This window comes from Camellia sinensis, chromosome 11 (assembly GCF_055761805.1).
Source record: "Camellia sinensis isolate YWXY chromosome 11, ASM5576180v1, whole genome shotgun sequence".
In the NCBI taxonomy this organism is placed as follows: Eukaryota; Viridiplantae; Streptophyta; class Magnoliopsida; order Ericales; family Theaceae; genus Camellia; species Camellia sinensis.
The window spans coordinates 24274016-24292980 of NC_138971.1; the positions used below are offsets into that span (position 1 = coordinate 24274016).

At 34.0% G+C, this 18965-nt stretch overlaps 1 protein-coding gene across 1 annotated transcript; it reads right to left on the reverse strand.

Moving 5' to 3' along the window:
• Positions 1-3871: 3871 nt before the first annotated feature.
• LOC145802204 (uncharacterized) lies at positions 3872-4741 on the reverse strand. The gene is made up of 2 exons (XM_082894876.1): positions 4615-4741; positions 3872-4401 (listed from the first exon to the last, which is right to left on the reverse strand). The coding sequence occupies exons 1-2, from the start codon at positions 4739-4741 to the stop codon at positions 3872-3874; spliced, it is 657 nt and encodes a 218-aa protein (XP_082751002.1).
• Between the last annotated feature and the right edge of the window lie 14224 nt (positions 4742-18965).

Genomic DNA, 18965 nt, shown 5'->3' on the forward strand with positions numbered 1-18965 from the left:
TTGTGTCTTGTTTGCATGCTTAGTTAGCCTCATGTATTAGCGTAACGTTTTAGCTTTTTGTGGCTCAAGTCCAGCATGTTTTTGGCTCTGTTTTGACCTGTTTTAGCTCTATTTTGGGCTGGTTAGGTCTTTTGGCCCCGTTTGTTTGGGGTTATAAGGAGGGGATTGGGTTTGGTAGTGAGGAGGGGATTGAGAATGGGGTGTTTGTTTTGAGAGATAGGCAGAGGATTAGTAATCCCTTGGTATTAGTAAGGAGGAGGAAGGGGGATTGGTAAGGAGGAGGTAGAGATGGTATTAGAAAAATAGTGAGGGGATTAGAAATTTTTTTATTTTTTATATATTGGAAATTTTTTTTTAAACATAATGTTTAATTTTTTATATTTTTTTATTTGTTTTATTATTTTATATAAAAATAATTTAACAATTCCTCACTATTAATCCTCTCACTATCAATCCCCTCACTATTAATCCCCTCGCTATGAATCCCCTCACTAACAATCCCCTCACTATGAAACCCCTCCATTCTATCTCTGAAAACAAACGGGGCCTTTGAGTCTTGTTTTGCATAGTTGTAGTGTAAGTTCATTACACTAGCATGTTGTTTTAAGGCTTTAAACATTATTGGTTTGAGTTGGTTGCATGTTTTAGTGCTTTTATCACTCATTTCCAGCACTTATAATCTCTGGAATCTCCCTCATTTCTTCACTTTTTGGTTTTGCTTTGAAAGTGATTTCAAACCACTTGTTTGCCTAAGTGTGAAATGGAGGTGTTACACTTAATGGTTTAATCCCTTAGGGGGTTCATTACCAACAGTGTAATGCCTCTTTCATGCCCAAAGCAACTTGGGGTTTGAGCTCTCTTTCCATTAGAGGACACTCACCAATGGACTTAATGGATTAAAGGATGATTTGGTAATTAAAATGTGTAAACAAAAATTGGCAAGTAAAAGAGGCAAGATAAGCATTCTTTGTGTTGCATTGCATGTGTTGAAATCGGACATTAATTTGAACACAAGGCAAATGGGTCATTTCATACTCAATAGTGATTAAAGGTGTCATTTTCCTAGGTCTCCATTGCCCTTGTTCATGCATGATAGGGTGATGGTCACTTGAGTCTTGTTTTTGCATTTATTGAACTTGCACAATTGGTTTCACAAGCCATCATGCAATGAGATTGCTTGATTGGTGGTTTTGTGAGCCAAATCTTGTCCCTTCTTCGATTTCCTCATGAAAATGAGAGACAATGTATGTAGACAACCCTTGGAAAAACCCTCTTTTTGCTCTGTTTGTGTTCTGTTATAGAAAGGTGATCTAATGCATCAGTGGCCGGCAGTGCCCTATCCATGGTTGGCAGTGTCTCATTTCTGGTGGACAATACACCCTTTTGGCCGGCAGAGGGCCGACAGCATTCCTCCATGGCCGCTAGGCCACTGGTGTAACCCTCAGCAAAGATTTGGTAAGGTGGAGCAGAAAAGTTTTTGAAGTATGCTCAACCCTGCAAATGGAGACTTTCGAGAGCAAAACAGAGGTCTTTTCGGGGCAAAAACTGAGCATGCGCATGCATATCCATCACTTCCTGGGGCTAAATAGTTGATTACTTAGTTTAATTGCAATTGAGTTGCAATCCTTTAATTAGCTAAGTAGTTAATTAGATGTGGTGTAATTATTTAATTAATTAATTAGAATAGTTAAGTAATTAAAGTTTTGTAATAATTATCTTAGCTTAGCTCTTTTTCATTCGGATCCTCCTTCGCGAGGGCGTAATGTTGTAATAAGTGTACGTGCGTGTGTGCATGTCCTCCAACCCCACGTCTTTCTCACTTTTATTTAATTGCTTTTGATGGTTAGATTAGGGACATGTTTTAATTAGCATATCACATGCTTGCATATATTCATCTTGTCTTGCATGCACCGAGGCTCGACGCATCATTCAAACTGCATTGCAATTTTAAATAATTCTTTGAATACGTGTTTAATCGCATGTTGCTCAAATCGATTCATATACCATATTAGTAGCTGAGCCTATTAATTGCATATTGCATGTGCTGTATTAGGCATCTTGTATAGTTAGGATCATACATCTTTGTAACTAGTTTATGTTTTGGCTTGGAGTACTTGGTGAGTTTTTATGCTTTAGCATACTTGCATGGGTGTGATTGCCATGTTGCCATGTTTCGCATGCTTGCCATGAGGCTATGTGTTTAAATGCTAAACTGCATGAATGCCTGTAGATGAAGAGTTGTTGTTTGAATTGGAACAATTCAACAAATGTGAGTTTTAAGCCCATTTTGTTGAGTGGCAAACCCGTTTTAAGCCCACTATGTTTGGTGGCAAATTCGCAAACTTTAAGCTCACTTGAGGTGGCAAATTCAAACCCTTTTCGCAAATAAACATGAAAGTGAATTGTTCCAATTCTTGCAATTTTATTCTATATAACCGGAACAGGAGCACATAATGTTTATAAAAGATCATATCATGATTAGTAGAGGCCGATCTTTGATTGGCCTAGCGGGGGTGCTCAATTCATGACCTTCCCCTCTTGTACCTAAGTTCTCGAGCCGAGACAACTTTGGTAATGACGGACACATGGCCTTTGGCACGAGTCATGGGTTTCCTAAATTTCCCCCAAAACAAAAATATTTAGGTGGCGACTCTGTATCTGGTAAAGCAGTCCAAGTTTGGCATTGTTTGATTTAAAATCAATTTTTCAAAAAGATTTTCCGGATTTGGACTCTTTGGTGTTTATCAGTTTCATATTGCACTTGTGAGACTAGATTTAGAACCGTGGGAGTCCGAACTGTGAGGCCTTTCTTTTTAAACCTTCCGAAAGGGGGTGCAAAAAAAGGCGAGTCCACAGGTGTGTGTAAAATGAGGCAACTCATTTGATGGGGCATTGACTCATTGGATGGTGGTGTGTGTAATGAATTCGTATGCCACATCTGTGGATAAATGAATATATGTACTGAAAAAATGAATGCCAACATCAGTAAGCCAACCAACATCAATAAATATATGGATAAATGAATTCCAACATCAATAAATTTAGTTTTCTGAATAAATGAATTCCCAAATTCATGAATGAATATTTAAATATAAGACTTCCAATAACATCAGTAAGCCTTTTCCCATTATTTTGTAACTGATTAAGACATGGTTATTAAAACATCAGTAAGCCTTTTCCCATTAAAACTGTTTAATATATGTGGATATATCTAAGCAGAAAACATTCATAAATTATGAATTGAACATTTATCAATTGCCAATTTTACAGATTGGATTATCACAACAGAACATCATAACAGAACTTCTCAAGTACTTGGTTAATATTGATAAAATTATGAAGAGTACAAACAAGACAACCTCCCATTCCAAAAATATAAGCAAAATTACATGTTTGCGTCGACGTGGTGAATTTAGTTTTCACCATGAAGATGCCACATATGTTCTATTAAATCATTACGGAGGGCATGATATGCATCTTTATCTCTAATACCTAAATGACGAGACATAAATAATTGAAAGTCATTGTTAGGAGTACAGGAAAGTTGTACTGGTGCATTGGTTGATGAAAGTTCATAATCGAAATCAAGGTGCTCCTTCCTCTCATCTTCGACAATCATATTATGTAATATAACGCAACTCTTCATTATGTTCCCAAGCATTTTCGGATCCCAAAAATGTATAGCACCACCTAGAATTGCAGATCGAGATTGAAGCACTCCGAATGCCCACTTTACATCTTTCCTTGTGGACTCTTGCATCATTGCAAAATGTTGTTTCTTTACTCCTTGGGGAGAAGAGATTGTTTGAACCAGTGTTGCCCATTGAGGGTATATACCATCAGCAAGGTAATAACTCATATTATAACTACGTCAATTAATAGTGTAATGGATAGGAGGAGCTTTACCTTGAACAAGATTAGAAAACAAGGGCCATCGATCCAACACATTCAAGTCATTGTGTGATCTAGGCATTCCAAAAAATGCATGCCAAATCCACAAGTCATAAGAAGCTACTGCTTCAAGAATAATGGTTGGCTTTTTTTGATGGCCTACGTATTGACCTTGCCATGCCTTTGGACAAATTTTCCACTCCCAATGCATGCAATCTAAACTTCCCAACAAACCCAGAAGCCCCCGAACCTCCCCAATAGCAAGTAATCTAGCAATATCAATTGGTGTTGGAGATCTCAAAAATTCTAGTCCGAAGATTTCAATCACTGAATTACAAAATTGTTGCAAACTTTGAATTGCAGTGCTTTCCCCAATACGTATATAATCATCAACTGCATCTACTGCCACTTCATATGACAATATTCTCATAGCTAAAGTCATCTTTTGTAGGGGAGACAATCCCACAATATGAGCTGCATCTTGTTTTTGAACAAAATATGGATTGCGTGCTTCAATGTCATTCAAAATTCACAGATACAAAAGACGATGCATTCGAAAACGTCTCCAAAATATTGTAGGTGAATAAACTGGATTTGCCGCAAAATAATCTGCAAACAATCTCTCATGACCCTTCCTTCTATCGCAGCATATGTACTTATGGCCTACAACAGAACCACCTCTTTTCTTCGAGCTATCAATTGATTGCAGAATCTAAATCATACTAGCATTATTCATCTCATAAGCCCCTAAAAGTGTGACCATATATTCATCATCAGACTCATCAACAGAGGATGAGGAAGAAGAAGATGATGAAAATGAAGTGAACATCATGTAATTTAAGATAGTCATTATACTCTATTTTCTTTCACTTATGTGCCTTTCAGATATAATCGTATCACTTGTCTGGTATATGGCATATGGATAATGTGTTTATATCAGGTTTTGGAAGGAAATCATTGTTGGAGGCAACAAAAAATGAAAAATATGTAATGGAGGGAAAAAGAAATAATAAACGAATTGGAAATAAAAAGGGAGGGGAAAACAATTTTGAGAAGCCTAATCGGTCGACCCACCGGACGTCCCCTTCACTTTTGATGCACACCATTGGAGCTACTCATATTAGATTGAGAAAATCAGCTTTTTTTTTACTTAGATTTGGTGAAAATTATAATGAGCCGTTGGAGATGCTCATTTCTGTCTCGTCATTTAGGTATTAGAGATAAAGATGCATATCTGCCCTCCATAATGATATAATAGAACATATGTGGCGTCTTCATAGTGGAAACTAAATTCACCAAATCGACGCGAACATGTAATTTTGCTTATATTTTTGGAATGGCAGGTTGTCTTATTTGTACTTTTCATAATTTTATCAATATTAACCAAGTACTTGAGAAGTTCTATTATGATGTTCTGTTGTGATAATCCAATCTGTAAAGTTGACAATTGACAAATGTTCAATTCATAATTTATAAATGTTGTCTGCTTAGATATATCCACATATATTAAACAGTTTTAATAGTGATGTTTTAATAACCATGTCTTAATCAGTTACAAAATAATGGGAAATGGCTTATTGATGTTGTTGGAAATCTTATATTTAAATATTCATTCTTGAATTTGGGAATTCATTTATTCAGAAAACTAAATTTATTGATGTTGAAATTCATTTATCCATATATTTATTGATGTTGGTTGGCTTACTGATGGTTGGCTTACTGATGTTGGCATTTATTTATTCAGTACATATATTCATTTATCCACAAATGTGGCATACGAATTCATTACACACACCACCATTCAATGAGTCAATGCCTCATCAACTAAGTCAATGCCTCATTTTACAGACACCACCATCCAACTAATTCATTAAACTAATTTACCAACCACGTTAATTCCCTCCACCACCTACCTCAATTATTTACCCTCTATACCAGCTCAAGATTGTAGATGAAACAGCTATACAAATTCTACATCACCAAATTTTGTTCCCAAACACTACATATGCACTCTAAACAAACTCTATATTGGAAGTGTGAATCGACAGAATCAACAAGGCAAAACATCTAAAGCAACAAGGCCAATAGAAGCAGGAACAAGAAGCCAACAGGAAAATAGAGTGAGTGTTCAACATGGGTTAACCGGTTGGTCAACCGACCCTGCAAATTTTAATTTTTTTTTTTTTTATTTCAGTGTGCACTTCCTTGCACTTCTGCACACCACATTTCACACCCAAAAAAAAAGGACTCTATAGGAGAAAGATGAAGAGCATAACACCATATTTTAATTGTTGAAGTTTAACCTTGTTCTGAATCAAACTACATTAATGTTTAACCTTGGAAATTCACTTCTCTTATATGAAACAAACAAGTGAATTTCATTAACAGACAAGTGAATGGCATTTCTATCTAATGTTTGCAATTTCCTTGATGGAGGTTTGGTTTGAAGATTAGAACTACCTACTCTCTTTTTCTCTTATTTTATTTTATTATCTTATTATCTTTGGTTTGTTGTCATCAAATGCCTTATCTATTCACTACAAGCTCGTCTACTATATTTTTTAATTTTAAATAATTTCATTTAGAGGTGTATTGGCAAAGAAGAATAGTTATGTGTACAAATTAAAACATCTAGTAAATTAATTTTTAAACTCTTGTTTTGCCATTCTCCTTGATATAAGATCATAATTATTTGTTAAACTATAACCTATAACATGCCTTTCCTTCCCATCTCAACCTAATTTTTCATGGTGAAAGCTCATTTCCATTTTACTGTAAAGTTTTGCACTCTGAATGTCAGCACTAATTCACCTTTCATATTTAACACATTTCCATTTTAATTTCGGCTCATGTGTAATTCACCATTGATATTTAACACATTTCCATAAAAATTTAATAGATATTCACATCATGCCTAGAACTAAAAGATCCAGACCAGAACGTGGTGAAAGCTCCAACCCTTCACGACGCCAACAACAGCAGTCTCAAAATCAGTCTTATCCTACTTCTGATTTTCTCAGTGAAAGTCATGAACAAGTCTTTCAAAGCTTCTCCAACCGACCTATTGTAACAGGGAGGAGGGTAAATCTGCCACCTCAATATGATGCACTATTAGTTAGCAAACTTGACACAATGGGATGGCTAAATTTAATTAATTTACCGCAAAAGGTATGTCCATGGTTGGTGGCTTTATTTTATGTTCACCTAAGAGGTACTAATGATGAAGATGGAAATTTTGCTCTTTTGTCTTATGTGAAAGGAAAGGGTATTCAGTTTGATATCCTTACTTTGGTAGGAATTATTGGAGTTGAGGTAGGTGACATGCATATCCATTTTCAGAGTGAGGCTGACTTACCTAATATTGTTGGTAATAGCAGTGACGTATATACTACTATTTGTGAGAACAGATTTAGCGGGACTAATCTACAAGCAAGACATTTGAAACCCTATCTTCGGATTCTCCACCAGTGGATTGTAGAAAATGTCACTCTAAAAAGAGGACATTTTGATGTTGTCCCATATTTTATGCCTATTTGTTATACTGTTTTGAAGTTGGCCATAAAATAAATTTGTGCTACATAATAATCAAAGAAATGATGTATGCAAATCTTGGTCAATTCATGGGGCGGTCATTACTTTTTGGGGCACTCCTGACAAAAATTTTCAAACATTTTAGGGTTCACTTTATAGATAAAACAGAGACTAAAAGCTGTTCACCCATTAATCAGTATACACTGACCCGTGCTGGTGGAGCTAACAATTTAATGGGAAGTCTTAATGCATATGACCCAGAAGATGATGTCCCACCAGATGATGCTCTAGAAGATCCTCATGCCAATGTGATGCCATCAACTGAACAACTTCAATATTGGACTGAGTTTTTGGCTGTGGAAGAACAACATTACAATGAGCGCGTTCAATAGGAACATCAAATGGCTAATCAGGTCAATTCATTGGGTACTCAGTTTGATGCATTTGCCACTATGCAGAACTCATTAATTCAATAATTTGGTGAGTTTCGTTTGGACATTGAAAGATGTAATGAAGTGGCAAGCAATCGCATAGATAGGATTGAGCATCGCGTAAATGACATATACCATCACTACTTCCCTCCTCCACCACCACCGAAGAATGACTATTGATGTGTTTCACTTAGGGGTGTTCAAATATCCGAACAACCTATGAAATTGACCTGACCCGCCCGACCCGGATGCGATACGGGCAGTTTCGACCAATAACTCAGTCGGCTATGGATGCAAAATTTAAAATTTCTATGAATTTCGGTCGAAGGTCGGGTATAATATAATTAAATACGGCTAAACCAATCCGACCGAATTAAGAATATATATTTTATTATTATTATATTACCTTACTTCCCTAGGGAGATTAACCAAAAGCAAACCCACTATCTGCCTTTGTCTTGGAAATGTACAAACTGTAGACTTTTATATTTTCAAGACCTTTATATATTTTCCAATCAAATATTTGATTGGCTCTTCACTTTAACTCTTTTATCTCTTTAATTCTGACGCCTTCTCTCTGATCCCAAACATCTCATTTCATCTCCTCTCTTTCTCTCTTCTCAATTCTAATGCCTTTTCCACTCTCTCTCTCTCTCTCTCTCTCTATATGTCAAACCACTCTCTCTTTTACTTTCTCACCCGCCATCTGTGACTCTATCTCATCTTTCTTACCATCTCTCTCTCTCTCTCTCTCTCTATTTCTCTCATACTTCTCCATTAGTTCATCTCTCTCTCAAAATAGATCCATCCATCTCTTACCCTTCCTCATCTCGACTTCCCTTTTTTTAAAATTTTTTTTTCTTCTTCTTCTTCAGAAATAGATCCATCCATCTTACTCTCCCTCATCTCTACTTCTCCTTTCTTCCTACCCTCTTTCTATTGATGCTGTGGCGGTGGTGGTGGATGACCACAAAAATAACGATGATGGCGATAATGAGCGATGGCCGTGGTGGTGGTTGCGGTTGCGGCTACGGCTGCTATGAGCAATGGCGGTGACCATGATAAACAATGGCGATCCCTCGTTTTTTTTTTTATATATATTTTCTCTCCTCAAGTCTCATTCGAATTGTAAGAAAGAAATATATGTATATGTTTATACAAGTGTTTTTTTGGTTTCAGATTAGATGTTAATGTGGGCTTGAGTTTGTTATTTTCAAATTTTAATTCCATTTTTCTTAATATTTTTTCTACTCTTTTCGGATCTACGAAACCGACCGAACCAATTGTCAAATCAATTTGTTTGGTTCGGTCGATTTTGAACCCTAGTGCGGTCGATGATGGGTGACTGATTCTTTAACCCGAAGGTGTCAGTTCGGCTGTCGAGCTAAGGGCAAACCCGAGCCGAACCGACCCGTGAGCACCCCTAGTTTTACTAACAGCTTGGATGACACCATTTTAATTTGTTTGTTTTTAGAATGTACTTTTACATTATGTATTTTTGTTGTTTTGTATTTTGTTATTTTAACAACCTTTTGTTGGGTCAATTTGTTTTATAAATGTAGTGGTTTTCTCTTGTATAATATAGTAGCTTCCCCTATCATATTATCTGATATTAAATCCTCTGTTAGTTTTTCACTTCCATTGCCAATCAAAACATCTGCACCATCTTTTGAAACTTCAGGGATTCCACTGCTCTTTTTCTCTTTGATAGTTTTATTTACTAAATCAACCATATTCGTCTTTGCCTAAAAAACAAAATCCCAAGAGCAAACCATTTTAGTTGAATTTTTTTAAGAAATTAAAGAATGTAATTTAACTAAAACTTGCTTCTAATGATCTGTGGAGTCTACTTGCAGGGAAATTAATAGGTAGAGACATGAGACCTGGAATTCATTCTTGAAATAGCATGAGCATGTTATACCAACCACAGAATGTTGTAAACAATTAAAATGTTGTACCAACCACATTTATGAGCATGTTACAATCAAATCAATAAAATTATATGCTATAAAAAAAACAATGAATACAAATAATTCCAATACAACCCACTACTAATGTTTTTAACTAATAAAACCAATACTACCCACCAATACAGAAACAGTCAAGGCAATCTATTAGTTGTTCAAAATAAGATCTGTCGTTGAAGATCTTTGTAGTACGCCCTTTGCACAGGATTTAAAATTGTCATGTCCATTGACATTATTTTATGATCTTCATTTCGTTGTTCTCTTTCATTCATCATAGATAAGAGTTTTAGTTGTTCCTCCCTATCCTCAGCCCTTCTTCGACTCTTTGCAGCCTTCTTTTCACGGTCTATCGCCTTTTGTTCATCTCGCTCAACAGTTCTAGCGGAGATAGTTGATAACACCTCAGTAATTTTGGATTGGTTGGTAGCATTTCATCAAATCTACTGTCGTGAGTTGTTTGATTCTTTAACTTCTCTTTCCCTGCCTTAGTATCAATTGGTTGTGTTGATGAATTAGTTGGTTGTTGGTGCACTGCATTATTCTGGTTAGGTTGAAAACCTCATCTTCAGTTGGTGGATTCGAACATGGATAAGCATGTTGCGTGGTTTTTTTAGGTTGTGTTCGAAATTCATCCCACTTACAACTTCGGCACAAAATATCCCAACATCTATCAAATGTGAAGTGTTTTTTCTGTATTGTATGATACATCCGCTTCGCTTCAGCGACCTACAAAAACAAAATTACAAAAATTTCAATAACAAGTATACATTACAAAAGAAAGTTGATATTTAATAACAGAAAGAAATTTTACCATGTCTGCCTCAGTTGAATTTGTTCAAGAAAACCACAGAATTTATTAATTGCCTTTTGCATACCAGACCAACGGTGAGACAAAGAAATACAATTTCAATTTGATTCACCGCTCAATTGTGAATTAAAATAAACAAGTACTCGTTCCCAAATATAGCCATAGTTTGACTATTACCAGTAATGGGATCTTGAGAGACTGCCAACCAAGATCTACATAAAGTTTCATCTTCTATAATTGTGAACGCTTTACCACGAGAAACACGAGAAGTTTCAGAAATAAAATGAATATTAGTGTTCTGCTCTCGTGAAGTTTCCGAAATAAAATTAATATCAGTGTTGTGCTCCAACATTTATGATTCCTCAAACATTTCAAAATCTTCCATAGTTCGAAGCAAATTCTGTAGGATACAATATCTAACTTAGATAGTGAAAAATATTGGAATGATATACACTCAACCTCAGAATCAGATAATATAAACTGAAGCTCACCAAAAAAAAAAATTATAATGACACAGAACTAAAAAAATTCACAGCATGTCTACAACTTCAACAAAATGTAATGCTATTATCAAACTGAAATACGCTGTCAATCCAACTGAAATTCACAGCATGCTATTATCAAACAGAAATATTTTATAGAGCACAACAGCAACGGTAAGTTTTCAAAATACTCTGTCAACCCAACGGTAAATTATTGGAATTGCTGATGTAGAACGGCTAGTTCTCAACTTAAAATTTATATGTATATAGGATGTAACTTTTTCATTTGCATTTTCATGAGAATTTAAATTTATATCACCCTTCAATTTATTCCTAGTCCACAAAATAACCTACCTATTTAAACCTATTCCAGAAAATAAACCAGTTCACAGATTGAGGAAGCCGGTCGACCGGTGGGCCAACTGGTCGGATGTCCGGCTGGTTGACTGGTTGGCCCACCCCCAACGTTACAGCATAGGGAAATGGTGAAATGGTGAAATCTCGCGTTTGTCCTCAGTTTGATGAAAATTTGGTTCCGTTCTCAGCTTGATATCAATTTGGTGAAACCATTGGAGAGGGAAAAAGTGACTTTTTCATCAAATTTGAATTTGATGCTTAATCTGATGCACCGTTGGAGATGGCCTTAGATATTTTTGTACTCCTTCCGTTCTTAAATATTAATTCCTTATTTTATTTTTTGTTATCCTAAAATATTAGTCTTTTTTCAAAAATCAATTATAGAAATAATATGAATTTTCTATTTTATCCTTGTTTTAAATTCATTAACAACATAAAAAGTATAATTATAACAATTGATATTCTCAAAAAATATATATTATTAAAGGGTAATTTTGAAAAATTAATTTTTTTAAAGTGCAATAATTGTACTATAAAAATAAAATTGATTCTCCAAAAGGAACTATTATTTTGAGACAGAGGAAGTATTTTTTTAAAATTGAAAATTGGGAACATTGTAATAAATTAGAAAAAGACAAAAATAAAATAAGAAATAAAATTAAAATTTAGTGTACTTTTTAAAAAATAATTACTCATTAATTGAAAAAATTATAATTATAATTATTAATATTGACAATTTTTTTTGGTTAATTTATAATTATATTTGTAAAATACACTAACATGTAATTTTTCTATATATATATATATATATGATTTTAATTATTAATATTGATAATTTTTTTTGATTAATTTATAATTATATTCGTAAAAATACACTAACATGTAATTTTTCTATAAAATAATTGTAAATCAGCTGATTGATACTTTAGATTTAGTTATTTATTTGTTTTTTATATGTTTTTCTCATTAAAAATAGGAAAGATTGCAATAAAATAGAAAAAATGAAAAATAATGTTATTTATTTTTGGTTACATCAGAAATAAAAACAAGGGACTAAGCCGGTTCCCTAGACATTTGTATTATGTCGGCAATAAGCAGACTTCTAATCTCAGTTGCAGGTTCATTTACCACCATCATGTCTTCAAGTTGTGATGCTCCAAGCTTGGCCAATGCATCAGTACAAAGGTTTCCTTTTTCCCAAACATGTTGGACAGTGCAATCTCACACTCTAAGTAGGATTTTAGCATCTTCCACTAGGTGTTTGAAAGGCATTTATCCCCTATTTCTTCCTTCATCAATTGCACTACCTGGGTTATATTTGTCTCAATGATTACATTGTTTAATCATTTTTGAAGAATGACTATTAGTCCTTTGTAGAGTGCCCATAACTTAGCTTCAAGGCTTGTTCCTGGTTGCAATCTTCCATAATATCCACACACCCATGCACCCCCTTTATTCCTGATCAGTCCTCCGAATCCTTCATCCCCTTTTGTTTTCCTGCTGCTATCTGTGTTAAGTTTAAGTCTCCTTGCAGGTGGCAAATTCCAAGAGATTAGTTTATAAGATGGTCTAGAAATTAGCAGAGAGTTAAGGAAGGTTAGATGGATTTCTCTAGAGTAATCCAAAATGAACTTGGTACTTTCTTGGTTTCCAGTAATTTTTCTTTCAAACATAAACACATTTATGTTTTTTTCCAATTTTCCACAAAGCAACAATAAAAACAGTATACCAAGAGAGGTCACCATTGAAATGGTTTTTGTTTTTAGCTTTACTCTTGAGCTAATCCATCCAAAGTTTCCCTCTCATGTCAAGGTACCAATGTTTACTAAAAATAGGAAGCCAAACTTCTTTGGCCTTGTAGCACTCTCTAAATGTATGATTGATATCCTCAACCCCACTACAACTAGGGCATTGAGGATCATTAGTCAAGCCTCATTTCATTCTCATTTGATTGGTAAGCAATTTGCCATGAATGACAATCCACAATAAACTTTTAAGTTTCTGTGGTAATCTAAGCTTCCACAGCCAATTCTAGTCCTCCTCTTTATCATTGTTCCTCAAAATAAAATCATACACATAAGAGACAGTGAACGCACCATTAGGGGACCCTTTCCGTAGAGAAGTATCCCTATCAAACTTCCCTGAAGGGTTAGTTTTCAGAATAAAAAAGGCCAATTGGGGGGGGGGAGAGGGAAATCATTATTCATAATAGTCTCATCCTAGTTGCTATCCTTCTCCAATAGCTCTCTCATATTGGCACTCTCAAAGAGATTACTTTGATTGGTAAGGTTGGTACTTGAGACAGTTTCTCAAAGAAACTATAAAAAGGCCAATTAGGGGAGACAAAGAGCTTGGACTTATGGGAGTTGATTTTCAACCCAAAGATACTACAAAATTCATCCATAATCTCTATGATTGTATTAAAGTAGACATAGTTGCCTGCCCAAATAGCGTAAGATCATCAGCAAATAAAAGATGAGTAAGGCTTGGGCCACCTCTAGTGACCTCCATACCTTTCTAACTCTTTTCCTATGCTTTAAAGCTGATCATATTTGACAATCTCTCCAGGCAAAGCACAAACAAATAAGGGAAGAGAGGATCTCCTTGTCTCAAACCTCTTAAATGTTTGAACTCCTGTAGAGGTTCACCTTCCCAAATAATAGTAATACTGACAGTAGTAACACAAAACATGATAAGCTTAATAAAGTTTGTGTCAAGATTAGATTCCTCTATAGTTTATTTTAAAAACTCCCAAGAAACATTATCATAAGCTTTTTCCAAGTCTATTTTTAAAATCATGCCACCCTTTTTTCCTTTCTTTTTATTCAAAGAGTGTATGAGTTCTTGAGAAATAATAATGTTATCACTCGTATTCCTATCAAGTATGAAACTACTTTGGTTAGGTCACATAATCTTGCTTAAGAAGGGCCTTATCCTATTAACAATGATTTTGGAGATAATTTTGAAGAGACATTACACAAGCTAATAGGCCTAAACTGTTTCACATTCTCAAGATTGTCAATTTTAGGAATCAAAGTAACTAAAGTTCGGTTAACTTTACTAAGGATTTGGTTAATTTGAAAATATTTTTTAACACACATACAAAATTATCAATCACAGACCAATAAGTATGATAAAAAATAGCCTCGAAACTACCCCTTCCAGGGGCTTTGAAAGCACTAATATGCTTCACAGCCCTCCATACCTCCTCATCAGTAATGGTTTTAGTGAGAGCAACATTATAATCTAGGTTTCTCTAGTGGTCAAGAGAGTACTTTGGAACCTGGATAAACAGACTAACAAAATAATTATTGATCAAGTCTTTAAGTTGGTCAGGTTAATCCACCAAATCCCCATTATCATTCTTGAGCATGTCAATCTTTCTTCTCCTTATTTTGGCTAGGGTTGTAAGGTGAAAAAAATTTAGTATTTCTTTCACCCTGAGTAACCCATCTAGCCCTAGATTTCTGGAACCATAGAAATTCTTCTTGATAGAACACTTTATTATATTGTTCAACAAGATCAAGTTCCAAATTATGGAGATTATGATAAAAATTACTAGTTTGAAATTTTTGGATTTCTTCGATCCTCCCCAACAACCACCTCTTCCTTCTAAAAATGTTGCCAAACATATTTTTGTTCCAGATACGAGTTGCATGAGCTAGGGTTTTAAGGCTCTTACGCAGAGAGGGGGCCTGCTTAAATTACTAAAATAAAGAATTTAAAATTTGTATAAATATAAAGAAATATACTATTTTCCAAAGATGAAATAGATTAGAGAACTTCCTATTACTTTTGTGCTGGCAAATCAGACCACACTTTATCACACTACTGCATCTTTCAAGTAATTTTCAATTTCAATTGCCTTCTAATCCTTCCTCTTAGTCCACATTTGATAAAGATATAAAGTCAAGCTCCATTAACAACTAATGAGAAGATCTAGTGAAAGGAATTCACAAAACCAACCATACACAGACCACACCACTAGAAATCCCACAATTTTGTCTAGTATGACAGATACAAAATTACTTATTCTTCCACTTTAAGATTGCATTTCAGGTCTAGACATCTCAAACAAATGAAATCGTATAAATATTTTTAATCCAAGCTCAAAAATGAAATTACATGTTAACGAAACAATGATGTTTTCATAACTCCTTAAATAACCACAATGAAAAGGAAACGAAAAATAAATAATCAGCATAATTAAAAAAAAAAAAAAAGACTTAAACTAAATACAATAGAACTCATATAATTACCTTCCCAGCATAAAATTAACAAAACCATGACAAAATAAATGAGGACACCTAATGGAAATTAAGCTTCCTATTGTGTTTTCATACACCTATTGAGATAAACACATTAAATTCTTTGAAGCATGGGTATTTCGACAAAGATGTACACGGATTGGGTACTGGTAATTGACTGGTAATTGACATGGTAATTGACTGGGTACATGAAACACGTATTTAAAATTTTTGTTTCTTAATTTTTTTTCGTACCGCAAAGGTATCTAGTATATATTCAAGCTGTAGCTCAACCATAATAGTGTTTTCTTCTATACAGAGGTGGAGTTAGTTTGATTGGACATTTTTTAATCCTGAACATGATTTTAAAATTAAGCTTTGGTTTTTAAGTTATTTAATATAATGACATTTAATTTTGGTTTATATCTTACTTTTGGTCTTAAATGTGAATTGTAGATTGGATCTTAACCAATTAAACCATTTAACTAATTTTTGCATTATTTCAAATTAAAAATAAATATTTGTCATGAACATACCAAGTAGTACATGTACCCTAATTTTTTTAGATTTTACCATATCCACATACCTATACCATACTGGTACCGTACTACTATCTATACACATGCTTCATAGATTAAATTTCAAAGGTAATTCAATAAGATTGTTAGTATATAGTCTCAAGACTCTCAACACTTCCACGAGAGAGCATCATATAATCTTATTACTACTAGTATATGTATAATTGTGTTTGATTAGCTTCATTTTTTTCAAAAATAATTTGCTTGATAAATTTTACAAAATGAGTATTTGGGATGATCTAAATAAATATACTTTTGACTTTTTACGAAAAAATATGAAATATGATTTGAATTTGAAATGATGTGATGCAATAAAGAGTTGAAATAACCCAAATAAGATAATTATGACCTAAATAAAATAATATATTAAAATAATGTATATTATTTTAGTACACCTGAACGTCACACGCCAAATTCAAGACGTGACCAGCCGTGAACTAGAGCAATGATACATCCTTCTAATTTTGGAATTCTAATTGAACTCTAATGATGTAGCATGAAATAAAAAAAAACATAAAATCAAAGCCAAAATATCACATCATAGTGAGGTCCACTCCCATTAAAACTCATTAAAGCTCCTTTATTAGAGCTCCCAATTATTTTTCCATAAACTAAGGCTTCGGCCCATAGAACACATAAGCCTTACCGCTCGTTTACAATGTTAAATTGGCCCGAACATAAAAATCAACCTCAAATTGATATATCTCTTTAATCAAGGGCCATTAAAAAGCATGAACTCAAAATTTGAATGATGGAGTCATTCTATTAAATAATAAATAATGTTACAATTTGAATGAATGTATGAATATCCGAAGGAGGTGGAGATACGGTTAGTCCTCAAGTTGCCAATGCAATGTTGACAATTAAATTAGCACATTAGATATAAAGATAAAAAAGGGATTTGGTGATGACCCCTCACTATCTAATTTGTCTTTCAGAAGGACAAGAATTATATAAGTACTTTCAAAATCCCCTAATATTTTAAAACTTGTTTCTTTTACTATATTACCCTCATATCTATCAGCTCTCCTATTAAGCCATCTTCACTGTGTATTTCAGAGTAAAATTGTACTTTGAATCACAGTAAACTTTACTCTGATTCAGAGTAAAATTTTACTCTGAATCAGAGTAAAGTTTACTATGATTTAAAGTAAAATTTTATATTGTTAAGCAAATCAACATATTTTTAACCAAAGTAAAATTTCAGAGTAAAGTTTTACTTTGAATCATAGTAAAATTTACTCTGAATCAGAGTAAAGTTTACTATGATTCAAAGTAAAATTTTATATTGTTAAGCAAATTAACATGTTTTTAACCAAAGTAAAATTTCAAAGTAAAGTTTTACTTTGAATCAGAGTAAAGTTTACTATGATTCAAAGTAAAACTTTATATTTTTAAGCAAATCAACGTGTTTTTAACCAGAGTAAAATTTTACTCTGATTCAGAGTAAAATTTCTGTGTGAGATTCTTATTAGAGAGATAGAAAGAGAGAAAAATTGAATAGATCATCCATTGAACAAGCTGAGTATGAACAAATCAATTCAAAAACTAGTAAAATATTAGACTCTACACAAAAGTAAAATTTTACTCTGAAAAACGAGTAAACTGTGAGACTCTGAAGCTAAAAGTAAAATGTTACTCTGCACAAAAGTAAAAAAGAGAAGGCAGTGTTTGTGGCGGCTGAAGTGTTTCGCAATGACCATCTCTTGACAGTAAAATTTTACTGTCATTCTAACAGCAGAGTAAAATTTTACTCTAATTCTCTCAAACAAAAAACAGAACAATAGAACTAGAGTAAAATTTTACTCTCATTATCCGAAACAAAAAACAGAGCAATAGAACCAGAGTTTTTACTCTAGTTCTGTCAAAAGAAATTAGATCAAAAACAACAAAAATAAATCAAAAAAAAAAAAAACAAACAAACAAAAACAAAACAAATTAATCAACAAATCAACATATCTAATTGAGAAGAAAAACTTCTAAAACTCGATCAATAATCACAAATCTCAATGAAAAGAATGCATGTGTTCAACAACACTCATACACACAAATATATATATATATATATATATATACATATATTCAAAACTCAAATTTGTGTTTAAAAAAATATGTATAACCAAACAACTCCACCAAACATGCCTTTGTCGCCTCCTAGAAGGGAGAGAGGGAGGAAAGAGAGCGAGAGAGAGAGAATTGATTTGTAACTTTGCAAGAGGTGATTTTGAGCAATCATTCAATGACTTTTCAATCGACAAGGCTATCATCAACGGCAAGAACATGAACTTCATGAGAATTAGAAGGCGATACGTCGTCGTTGTCGTCGAAGCTTTCTCTGATCATCTCCAACGATCTCTTCCGCTGTGAAACAGCACCGGAGAATCGAAAGGCGATACGACGTCGTCGAAGCTTTCTCTGATCATCTCCGACGATCTCTTCCGCTGCGAAACCGCACCAGTTCTGATCATCTCTCTAATCCGAATCTCTTAACCTTTACCAATAAAAAATTGATTGCAAATTGATCAAAAATCTGACAATCCCTGATTATATATGCAGAAGTTGTCTGTGGATTTAGAAAGAAAGAGAGTGGGGAAGAGAGTGGGAAGAATTAGTTGAGGGTATGTAGACGTCCCCGAACGCCCCGGGAGAATGAGTCCCGTTCTGTTCATATTG

What these genes read in the sequence shown, in the direction of transcription:
- LOC145802204 (XM_082894876.1), bottom strand. Translation starts at nt 4,741, where the DNA reads ATGACTATCTTAAATTACATGATGTTCACTTCATTTTCATCATCTTCT. An exon ending in TTATGAGATGAATAATGCTA is followed by an intron (nt 4,402 to 4,614) that starts GTATGATTTAGA and finishes ATGACATTGAAG; the next exon opens with CACGCAATCCATATTTTGTT.